The sequence below is a fragment of the Hesperophylax consimilis genome, chromosome 25 (genome assembly GCF_061612785.1).
Source record: "Hesperophylax consimilis isolate HC1 chromosome 25, BYU_Hcon_1.0, whole genome shotgun sequence".
Classification (NCBI taxonomy): domain Eukaryota; kingdom Metazoa; phylum Arthropoda; class Insecta; order Trichoptera; family Limnephilidae; genus Hesperophylax; species Hesperophylax consimilis.
The window spans coordinates 26,511,358-26,523,585 of NC_142860.1; the positions used below are offsets into that span (position 1 = coordinate 26,511,358).

Sequence of the window (12,228 nt, forward strand, 5' to 3'; positions counted from 1 at the left end):
CAATACACATCTCAAAATAAGCGATTTAATATCGGAAAAATATGAATATACATAGCCAATCGATTATGTTTATTATATTTTATATCAAAAGTGATAATAATTGTAATTTAATTGCTGAAAACATGAAAAAACCATCGGCAGATGCTAAAGAAATGTGCGAGAGGTCCACATCTAACGACGGTTCGCGGCCAACTGGCTAGCGGCGCGGCTGGCGGCGCGGCTGGCGGCTGGCACAAACACAGCTGTGCGGTCTTAGGTATCGATGGTCTAAATCAAAACTACAACTGCAGAAGTGTGGATGTCTCATATTCCCGCATAGCGAATTAAAGCGGGACATCAATAGCGTGTCATTTCCTCGCACACTCTTCGCATATTAGTATCACACGGTTGATTGTATTGGTGTATTTGTTCCCGATTTTTAACAAAAAACTCTGATAATTAATTGAATTTGAAAACTATGTAAAATATTATTTTTTAATTCAGTGCATAAATGTATAACGGAGGAATACCTAAAATCTGAACTCAGAATTTATTATATTTATGGAGTTATTAAACTTATTAGAAGCAATGTGTAGTAAATACACACCACAGATAAGGAAAGGTTAATCAAATGTAGGTAGTGTTATTACTGAGAATTTTCTACATTTTAACTATATTAGTATTCAAAATTCACAAAGTTACATAAGACTTATTCTGCTGTCACAGTATCATCCTCGTGACTCTGAAGAAGGATGCTATATTTGTACATATGACGATAGTATTGTGGTTATCTGTGCAAAATAATTATTTGCTCCTCAGAGTTATGCCGCAGATACACAAGTTAGTATCTCGCTCAAAATCATTCCAGTAGCGATCTTCAGCATGCCAGTGGCATGTGTATCGTGCCGCTGTTCTTAACTCGCATGCTAATAGCTCATATGCCATTGAATCGCACGGCATTTGACTTTTCGTGTGCCAGTGAGATGAGATGGGGGACGCGCAGCATGTCTGATCGCGCTCTGCCTGTGCGCTGTTTTGTTATTCTGGAAGTTGGTATTTTCACATTCAAAATGACTCAGCGGGGCGATGAAAAGATTTGAACTTCATTATGCACTATCGCAGCTACCAGTGTTTGTGGAATAATGGTTCTCCGCTTTAAAAAATTAAATTGCAGTTCGTTTCTTATTTTCTCCAGGACCGCCATCTCAACCAGTTACGCGCACAAAACTAGAAAATGTTTGTGGTTTAAAAGTCAACATGAATTTTTTGAGATTTTTCTCTCTTCAACACTTTATCAAAAAAACTAAGATGAATAATCTTTAATAACGACGATGCTCTTCAAATTTCCGTTTGTGATTTCACCTCTTAAATCAATCAAAAAACTACCAGACAATTGTAAATAATAGCGCAGAATGCATAGTTGTTAACATTTTAATAAAAACACCACAAACTTAAGGGACAACTTAATAACACGTTTCAAATTTACATCAATGCGTTTGTTCTCTCACTATTCAAAGCAGCATAAAGATTGCCTTGATGATAGCCAACCTCTGATAAGACTATTCAATGGATACCGTAAACCATAATATGACATATTTTGTGCCACAAATCCCATATCAATTTGGTACCCTAACAAAACCATGTTTTAACCGGGGGTTCTGTCACGTCTTCCCAATCGACACACTTGCCATTTCTCTCCTGATGTCAAAAACCGTTACCGTTTTTACCCAGACTCCCGTTATTATTATTCATGGCTCCGTTATTAACGATAATCCCGTTCGTTCGCCTTTTCGCCAGCAATAACTCTTGCTGTTTGATCGGCACATAATCTTCATCGACGGAATTCGCCGCATTATCCGGCGACATTAGCAAATCGTCCATCAGCATTCTTTCCGGCAGCATACAGTTGTCCATGTTATAGTTTCGGTTGACAATGTTCGCCTCGTTCAAGAGTTGGAGCGATTCCTCTAGGGTTCGTGCGCGGTTCTTTTTGCTGGCAAGATCCTCGTCTATCGCATGGCGGTGGCGAAGGACTAGGCTGTTGGTGTTGGAGCCGAGATAGGGGGGCGGCTGGGGGCGATTGTAGTCCACGTCCAGGTGAGGGTTGGAGCGAGGTTTCGCCAGACTGTTGTTTGGGCTGTGAAAATTAAAAAAATACTGTTAATATGTTGATTAATAACTAAAAAAAATTCACTCAAGTATTTGGTAATACTCAGGTCGTACCTAATTATGACAAGAAGACGGTCTGTATTGCTCCCATAGTAAGCACTTAGGCCATATGCCCTATCTTATCTTTTAAAAGTAGTGAAGTCCCTAAAGTTTACTTGGATCATCTGGGGTATTTGGATATGTTTCCTGGTTCCTAAGGTGTCTTCTCAGGTATCTGAGTCTTCTTCTTATCAAAGCAGGATTTAATGCCTTGTCCAGACGGTGCCAGTATTTAATATTTAGTAGTAGTGGAATTTATAGGCACTGGCACCGTGTGGACAAAGCGCTTTAGTTGTAAGTTTTATTTTTTTCCGTCTTTATGTCCGGGTTAAATCTTCCCCACAGGAAAAACTAAACCCTTCTACACACATTTCCACAAACGATCATCTAGTCAATCCACATTATGCAAGTGCATTTTATAAGCATAATAAATACAAAACAATACAAGAACAACACGTCAACTCACCAGAGACCAAATGGGAAAATAATTCACCGACTCCAGATATTTTCATATCAGAGCGTTCGGTTCGGTAGAACTTCTAACTGGACCTATAAATCCTACTGATCCCTCAATACAAATATTTAAAAAATCTTTCGTAATCCTACATGCATTTAAAATTACTGATTTTTGCATTTTTATATATAAATTCTTTAAGGCGATGCCATAAGTAGTAATGCAAAATCATGTGTTTTTGGTTTGAAAATTTGGTCGCCTAGAAATGTTTCAGATGATTTTATTAAATACTGCGAGTAGAATACATCTTGGCCTTTGAAACAATTGAGTATTTTTTAGATAAGTCTTTTTATAACAACTCCTCAACACAGGCTTGTCCTAGTGAGGTTAAAAATTATAACTTTAAAAAAAAGATACAATGTAAAGAAACGATAAATAAATAAATAAATAAAATAAATAAGCCCAGAAAAAAATAATGTATAAGTCCTATGAAAACTGCTTTAAAGTTCAAAATCTCCTACTTACGAACTCATTTTCGGTTATGATTTTATTGTATAATGTGGCAAATTAAGTTATTTATAAAATGATCGAAAAAAAAAATATATTTATGCCTGAACATCCACAAAATAAAATAAAAGGCACTTTTTGGCCATGTTTTTTTCTTGCATAAATCAAAACAGGTGGATTGTGTTAAGCGGGAATTTAAACCTTATCGCCATCTACGTAAGGGTTGTTATTGATAGCAGCTCAATATAAAATATTACTCGACGTAGTGCATCGCCTTAACAGATCTAATACGCCTATATTTTGAATGAGAGAGCTACGTAGCCGAAATAACAAATGGTAATATTTTTATAGTCTGAGAATTCCAAATTCTTTTAATATCATTTCCTAAATCTGTGTATTTTCTTATTTTTTCAGAAACAGATTTTTGAATATTACAGGAATTTGGAACAGCGACATCAATAGCATTTCAATTGACTGGAATAGAATTTATTCTAATTTTACCGACGAGTAGCACTCTCCACTGCCGGTGCGGGCTTCCTCGTATTGAAGGTGGGTGGGGGCATCAACTTACTAAAAGCACTGGCAGAGTGCTGTCCAAACCACTAGCTACTCAACTAAACACTGGCAGAGTGCTGTCCAAACCACTAGCTACTCAACTAAACACTGGCAGAGTGCTGTCCAAACCACTAGCTACTCAACTAAACACTGGCAGAGTGCTGTCCAAACCACTAGCTACTCAACTAAACACTGGCAACGTCTATAAAAGGCATAAGTGAACTAGATTTTTTTCATTCGCTTTACATTTCCTACAGCTATTGATGTGTCAACTCCCCGACAGCCTGATGTGTCTCCTGAGGTGGCAGTCTGCTGTTAGTGGCCTGCTAAGTCAGTATCTACCCATTTCGAGTAGGTAAATATATGAATATGTACCTGATTCCGGTACTCTTGGTGCTGACGTCGTCCCCGAGGTAGTTGTTGAGGTTGGCGGTGCTGCTGCTGGCGTGCGGACCCGTCACATCACTGCTGAAGATGGACGACTGAACCTTGCTGTTGTCTCTCATTTTACTACAGCCACGCCTATATAACAATAAGGGTATATTAATTATAAAAAATATGTAACGTCACAAGAAAGACCAAAAACCTCGTAAATATGTAAGAATAATTACAGAGAAACATAAAGCACTCTTCAAACGAAATAGAAAAATGTGTTTTATTACAAGTTCAAAAATAAAATGCCATTATGTCAAACTTGCTGATGATAAATTTTCGCCGCAAATTTGAATTTGTTTAAATGCAAAATGATGTTTTCGTAAATTGTACTGTCTTACCAGATAATATGTTTATATATTTTTTTAATATCAACTTTTAAAAAACAATAATTTTTTATTTATTTTTGGAATAACTTAGTGAGTAAAATCTCAAATTGTAATATTTAATTATTGAAGACAATATTAGCGATCCCTAAACGAAAATCGTGGGTCCTGGGTTCAAGTCCTAGATGTGACCGTATCCTTTTCTGATTTTTTTGTTTCAGATTTTCGTTTAGGAATCGCTAATATTGTCTTCAATAATTAAATAATTTTTTACTATAATACATTTTTTTTTAATTTTTGACCTAGTTGCACCATCACTTGGGTCGGCTAATTTCAAAGATTTTTTTTGTTTTTGGTTTGACTTAGGATTTATCTTCCTTCCCAGGGACTGGAGTCAATCACGCTCAACAACTGCAGGACTGACATTTATTTTGTATATTAACTGTAATTTCCAATTTCAGAGAAATGCGTATATGTCCGCACGTGATTACCGCCAAAAGTTGACAGAATGCATTGTCATCGACAGCAAGTATATCTGCCGAGTTTAAGTTCGATCGGATGTCAGGAAGTGGATTAATTTTCACTTCCTAGATTTGCATTCATTCACAAAAACAAAAGTGAAATTCATGTTATTTTGATATTCAATCGTAAAAGATCAATGGTTTCGTTGCTTGTGTGGCACGTAGCGCAGTCTTGTTGAAAGTAAACGTTGTCCAGATCAATACCATCCAATTCCGGCCATAAAAAATCATTTCATCTCTCGATAGTGCAATTCATTCACTGTAACTGTTGCTCCAGCCTCATTTTCGAAAAAGTAAGGTCCAATAACTCCGCCGGACCATAAACCGCACCAAACAGTCACACGTTGAGGATAGAGAGGCTTTTCAACAATAACTATTGTGTTTTCCGAGCCCCAGATGCGACAATTTTGCTTGTTGACAAAGCCACCGAGGTGGAAATGGGCCTCATCACTCAAGATGATTTGCATTTGATTCACTCAAGTGAATTTTAATAATTTCAATGCGTTGTTGAAGCGTGTATCGTTTCATTTTTATTAATGGCGTAGTTTCTACTTGTCAAATGACAAAAAATGATAGCTTCAAAAGTAACATCTACAGAAATAGCGTGCTATTCAAAATAACACTTCTTATTGGAAAACCCTGTAGTTTCTCCAGAAAAGCTAGGTATATTCAGATAAATAACTTTTTAATAGTATCCTTAAAGATGCGCTGGCGTTCAAGAGGTTAAAAGATTAAGACAATATAACAAGGATGAAATGATTCCTGGCGGTAAGTGACAAAACAAAATTATGAGTGAAGTAAAAAAAACTCTTACAAAATAAATAAATAAAAATGGGTTAACTTTCGATGTAACTTTTGATTGTTATCAGTTCTTAATTTCTGTTAAAGGTAAACATATGTTTACAAGACAAGGTTTTTTATGCAAAGCACAAAGGATAACAAATTATTATAAGCAATAATGATTAGCCTTACAGAAAAAAAATCAAAAACCAATAATTATTGACTAAAATACTAGTACAGTGGTGCCTCACACAACGAACGCCTCGCACAGCGAATGCTGCACACAACGAACTTCCTTTTCGTTCATTTCACGATTCATACAACGAACTTCGCTTCACACAACGAAGTCGCCCGATCTTCTACGATCACTGCCGATTAATTGCATCCTCCCGCGCAGGCAGTCGTTAGACTCGTTAGTCACTGCGTAGTACGCTTAACTTACGCACGTATCGCAGCAATCGTTCTTCATTACGAATTAAATCGCACACGTATCACGGCAGTCGTCCTTTTAAGATAAACTCAACATTTTTTTTATATGATGGGTTCTAAAAAAAGCAGGAAGGTGATTTCTCTTGAAATGAAACAGGAAATAATTAGAAGGAGTGAATGTGGGGTAAAACAGTGTGACCTCGTCAAAGAGTTTGGCCTCAACAAGACCACCATTTTCACCATTTTGAAAAACAAGGATGCAATAAAATCAGCCAAAGTAGCCAAAGGAGTATCAAAACTATTTAATGAAAAACATAGATCTTCAATCCACGAGGAAATGGAGAGGCTATTAGCGATTTGGATTAAGGACAGGCAGGTGAAAGGTGACGTAACAACCCAAGATATTATCTGTTACAAGGCCAAGATAATTTATGAAGATCTAAAGAAAAACATCCCTGGAAGTAGCAGCAATCAAGATAATAAAGAAGATTTCAAAGCCAGCAGGGGATGGTTTTTTAGATTTAAGAAAAGGTATGGAATCCACAGCGTTAATATGCATGGTGAGGCTGGCAGTGCTGATAAAAAAGAAGCAGAAAAGTTCTCTATTAATTTTCAAAAATTTATTATGGATGAAGGATACTGCCCACAACAAGTGTTCAATGCCGATGAAACGGGTCTTTTCTGGAAAAGAATGCCGAGCAGAACATTCATTACAAAAGAAGAGAAGAAATTGCCAGGACACAAAGCCATGAAGGACAGACTTACCCTTATGATTTCGTCTAATGCCAGCGGAGACCTCAAGATCAAACCTCTATTGGTTTATCACTCTGAAAATCCAAGAATTTTTAAGAAAAATAACGTTATTAAGTCCAAATTGCCCGTCCATTGGAAGTCCAATCAAAAAGCCTGGGTGACCCAAGTTATCTTCAACGAATGGATTCTGGAAACCTTTGCTCCTGCCGTGAAGAAATTCTTGTTGGAAAAAGAACTGCCGCTCAAAGCCCTTCTGATACTTGACAATGCCCCTTCTCACCCAAAAGACCTAGAAGAAATATTGCAGGAAAATTATCCTTTTATCAACGTGCAGTATTTGCCACCAAACACCACATCCATTCTCCAGCCAATGGATCAGCAAGTTATTGCGAACTTTAAAAAACTCTACACTAGAGCCCTCTTTAATAAGGTGTTTGAAGAATGCGAGTTTGGTGGAGACAATATGACTTTCCGAATGTTTTGGAAGAAGAAATTTGATATCCTTTTGGCAATACGACTTATACAGAAGGCCTGGGAAGAAGTGTCACAAAGGACCCTCATTTCTGCTTGGAAGATGCTTGTGCCTTCGTGGATTCAGGAAGAAGCAGTAGTTGATGACACAGAAGTGGTGAAGGACATCATCACAGTGGCCCAAAGGTTGGAATTAGAGGTAGAGGAAGAGGATGTAGAGGAGCTTATTGAGGAACACAAAGAAGAGCTGACAACTGAAGAGCTCCAAACACTTCTGGCCCAACAACAGGACAATGCTCAAAGGGAAGCGTCATCTGATAACGAGGAGCAACAATCAAACAATCAACCAATTCCAACTGCTGACATCAAGAACATCCTGGTCAAATGGAAAGCAGTTCAGGAGTTTACCAATGCCCACTATCCGGATTCCGCTGAAGCAAACAGGATCAACGACCTGTACTCCGATACTCTTGTCCGTTATTTCCGGCAGATGTTGAAGAAAAGAGAGAAACAAACGACTTTGGACAGGTTTTTCACTGCACCATCGGCGGAAAATGGATGAAGATGTGCAAGATTCGATTATTTCTTAAAATTAAAAAATGTGTGTTTTTTTCATTATGTTTTTAGATGTATCTAAATAAAAATAATAACAAAAAATTTATCTTTTTTTTATGTCATCTTACCATATTTTATGCTACAGAACGAATTTTTTTTTTTAACATGTATTGTTATGGGAAAACGCGTTTCACATAACGAACTTTTCGCATAACGAACTTGCTCCTGGAACGAATTAAGTTCGTTGTGTGAGGCACCACTATATTTGAATTATTTGGCGGTTAAAAATAAGCTGACGTAGCACAGTGGCTCCAGACTTTTTAAATTTATATTTGTGTAAGGCTAATAATTATTGCTTATAATAATTTGTTAATTATTATTTCGTTAAAAAAAAACAAATTTATTTACAAATGGAAGAAAGTATAAAATAAAATAATTATATTATTGTGTAATTCCTCAAAGCATTATGCAAAACCATGTTGTTATTTCGGCAAAAAGCAAACAACATAAATAAATAACACTACCTTTTCTTTTCCACATAATCGGTGAACGGGAGAAACAAATTATGCAAGTAATCTACAAACTCCCTATCTTCCCTGCAAATATTAAAACAACAATAGCAACATACATTTACAAGATACAACATTAATTTCAATGATTGGATTTTACTTTTGATTTCACAACTGGAAAGCCATTATTATTAACAATATTTTTAATGAGAAAAATCAATGTCAACCAATGATATTACAAACATATAGACACGTTATTGTAACAAATACACTTACGTTTCCAGTAAATTCTTAATTCAAACGTTCATTCATATATGACAAAGATAGACATAGATAGAGACAGGACCAGACAGCGTTTTTATGCTTAAAAGTTGCGGCATTTTACATCATGGACGTGATTGAGTGACAAGATATGCATACTCGCTTACACTAAGCTAATACGGAACGCTGTATGAGAACGCTGCTTTTTGTACCAATTTGTCGCTTTCTCACTTTCTCTAATGGCGCTGAAAATCTTTGGAAAACAATTAAAATAATAATTGTAAAATTTACAGTAAAAAGTAATTTGCATATACACGGTGCTACATTCCTTCGACCACCCTCGCCCCATGAACACGGGCACACCTGCTACGTCACCGAACGTAGCGAATCACTTGGGTACTATAAAAGTCCAGTGTATTGATGAATGAAAAAATTCCTTGGCGTTTACTATTGTTTGCCATGTATTGGAAACACTTTAGCATCACACAAGAGGGCATTTTGGCACGCATTTATACAATTTGGTTAGAGATAGTACACAACCTAACGCAAAGTGACAGTTTAGTACTAAATCGAAATTATGGCAATTACCGTGTCTTTTGCTTGCCACTTCGAGATCTCTATAACGTGTCTATATTATGTTTCGTAATCTCATTAGTATTTTTTAGCTGTGTCAACCTTCCAACTACGTATAAGTCAAAAGAGGTTCTTTTTAAAGTTTACGAAACGGGGTGATGTAATTATTACATATTTCATTAAAGGGATTGCAAAGTATGACAAAATTCACAAATAGAAAAAGGGATTCCAGTGCGATGTGGTTTAATCCAATCACTGAGTAATTACTAAGGACGGGTTGTTTTACAGAAATTCAAATGTAACATTATCATCAAATGGCCATCAAATTCAGCGCCATTTTGTTTTTTTGACAGTTGAAAGATCCTCGTTAAACAAAACAAAAATGTGATGAATAAATTGTGATCAGCAGAAAAGGACAACTACCATGTTTTTAAGCTTATTACAATTTGATAGAAGGCTGAAACGCACCTGGAATCGGTGTATATTGTGGATCTTTCAAATATAAAAAAACAACAAATAGGCGCTGAGTGGCCATTTGATGACTTTATCACACATTTTCTGCGAAACAACCGAGCCTAATACTAAATACAACAATTAAGGACAACTACAATAATTACTGTCTTTTGACAGGTTCATTATTGGTGTACCTACACTTCTGTGCAATGTTTATTCTGAACAATATCAGAGTGAAGAGTGAAAGATTATATGAATATTATATATATCTTCCAATACCTGCAGCGGCTTTCAACAATTAAACTGAGTGATTGCTAAGTTGAAATGTACTTAGCTCAAATGGAATTGAATTAATTTACAGGGGATGGTAAAATTTTACATAAATTAGCATTATTTGCAGAGTACAAGTAAGAAGTCGCTTTTCTACAACTTCACAGCATTCCCAAATGGGAAAGACAAATAGTTCCACCGCTCCGGGCAGATGAAACTTTTAACGGTGATAAATGGCTACATTTTTTAAAAATAGCCCGGTTTTCATTGGTGAAAGCGGCCATCAGTGGTAACCAGTAAAACAGAACATGAAAAAATAATAGGTAAGGTTAGGTTAAGATTGTTTCCTATTTTTCTTCAATGTTCTGTTTCGTCATGAAACTGCCGTCAGATAGTTAAAAAATACTTACATTCCCTGTCTTTGAAAGCACAGAATCAAACTCAACACAGACACCAACAGAATCATGGCCATCACAGGTAAGATTATGGATATGGTAAACTCGTGGGCATAACTCCGGTGTGGGACGGAATTCTTGGTAGGCGGCATCCATTTCTGAATGTGCGGCTTCACGTCTTCATCCCAGCTGTTGTGGAAGTCATCGTCTTTGCGCATCTTCTCGCTGAATTCGCCGAGCTTTCGGAGCATGTTTACCGGGTTGGGTTTCGTGGTGGCGGGATTTGGAACCTCAACCTGAGATGTAATACAGTGACATAAATGAGATATTTGTCATTAGGGAATAACCGAGAATGGGTCTTGGACATGTTTCATATTTTTGACTATTCTTTGCTTAAAGACAGAAATTCACTACATAATTTTTACAAAATTTTCATTTTGATCAAATATAATGCCAATATACGAGGGTCATCTTATCTAGGTCAGTCTTGCAAGAGAGTCAGTACTCCTAACCGCACCACCATGGGCTACCTACGCCCGGCCTAAAAGGAGAGGTTTCAACTGATCATAAGCTCTGCGGGATTATAACAGCGCCATAGCAATAGCCTTGTGACATCCTTGTGACTTCCTTGTGACATCCTTGTGACTTCCCTGGCCACCTCATACTTCACACTGGAGCATCAGGAAGACTCAACGTCTTCACCAGTAATGAACATACCTGCAAGACCACCACCGCTCATCTCCGCTTTACGTAGTGTTGACCATCGACCTGGAGGATTCACCGTCGACTACATCCACGGATGCATTGTTGATCTTCGCCATCATTCGCCAATTTGCCACTGATCACGTCCACTTCAGCGTCGAGTAACTTCACTGACTCAATAAACGCTGTGATTAACAACTCACCTTTCATTCGTCTCCTCACCATCCACAAAGTGGTGACCATGACATGACATGACATTCATCCAAACAGTGGGAATAACAGATATAAATTTATTTTATGAATTAGAAATATTAAGTCAGTATTCAACATACTTAGTTGGAAGATAGATGTCTAAAATATAAAAAGGTTTGTGATTTAGATAATAAAATTATTATGTGGTCAGTTTAAACCACGAGAGAGGCATTGTTGTTATTTTATAGATACTAACTCTACGTCATTCATATGTGAACAACAGTGAAACAAAGTTTATGTGTCAATATCAATGTGATATGAAACAATGTGTTTGTTTGTTTCATTTTTTTTTTTAACAAACCTCATTTCATTAAAAAAATCATCCTGTAAATAAACAAAGTTTTTATACTATTATGCATCTATATTTATTAAGGCGATGCACTACGTAGTAATGCAAAATCATGTGTTTTTGGTTTGAAAATTTGGTCGCCTAGAAATGTTTCAGATGCTTTAATTAAATACTGCGAGTATAATATTTATATTTTTTGTAATACCTGCATCAACTGTAAAGCGCCCCTGAGGTGATATCTCACAAAAGCGGCGCTTTACAAATTGTCCAATAAATAATTAATTCTATTTCCAAGATCTGCATTCATTCATCAATTGACTGAGCACACTAAAAAGTATTATAAAAATTATTACCAGTATGTAATGACAGCTTGTACGCAGTAGGAAATTTTGTCTATAGCCAACATTAGCTTCCAAAAAGTTAGGTTAAGCCGGGCTACAACTCCCATAAAAGAGCTTTGAAAAAGGTGAAGAAAATTGTAGTGCTATGTGAGTTATCTAGCTGAGGCAGGGGAAGCAAAAAACTTCCCAGTTTTTCAATCAAAGCGGTACAAT

The 12,228-nt window shown here is 36.6% G+C and overlaps 1 protein-coding gene across 5 annotated transcripts in view; it reads right to left on the bottom strand.

Moving 5' to 3' along the window:
- Positions 1–212: 212 nt before the first annotated feature.
- The window catches only part of Scgalpha (sarcoglycan alpha), a 31,168-nt gene continuing 19,152 nt past the window's right edge, over positions 213–12,228 (bottom strand). For 4 of the 5 annotated variants that reach the window (XM_089646897.1, XM_089646894.1, XM_089646895.1 and 1 more), the window contains exons 7-10: positions 10,447–10,727; positions 8,495–8,566; positions 4,079–4,225; positions 213–2,116 (exon numbers count right to left, since the gene is read on the bottom strand). In XM_089646897.1, coding sequence (XP_089503023.1) covers positions 1,684–2,116; positions 4,079–4,225; positions 8,495–8,566; positions 10,447–10,727 — 933 coding nt within the window. In that variant the 3' untranslated portion in view covers positions 213–1,683. The remainder of the gene's footprint in view (positions 2,117–4,078; positions 4,226–8,494; positions 8,567–10,446; positions 10,728–12,228) is intronic. The other variant, XM_089646898.1, reaches the window with a different exon arrangement.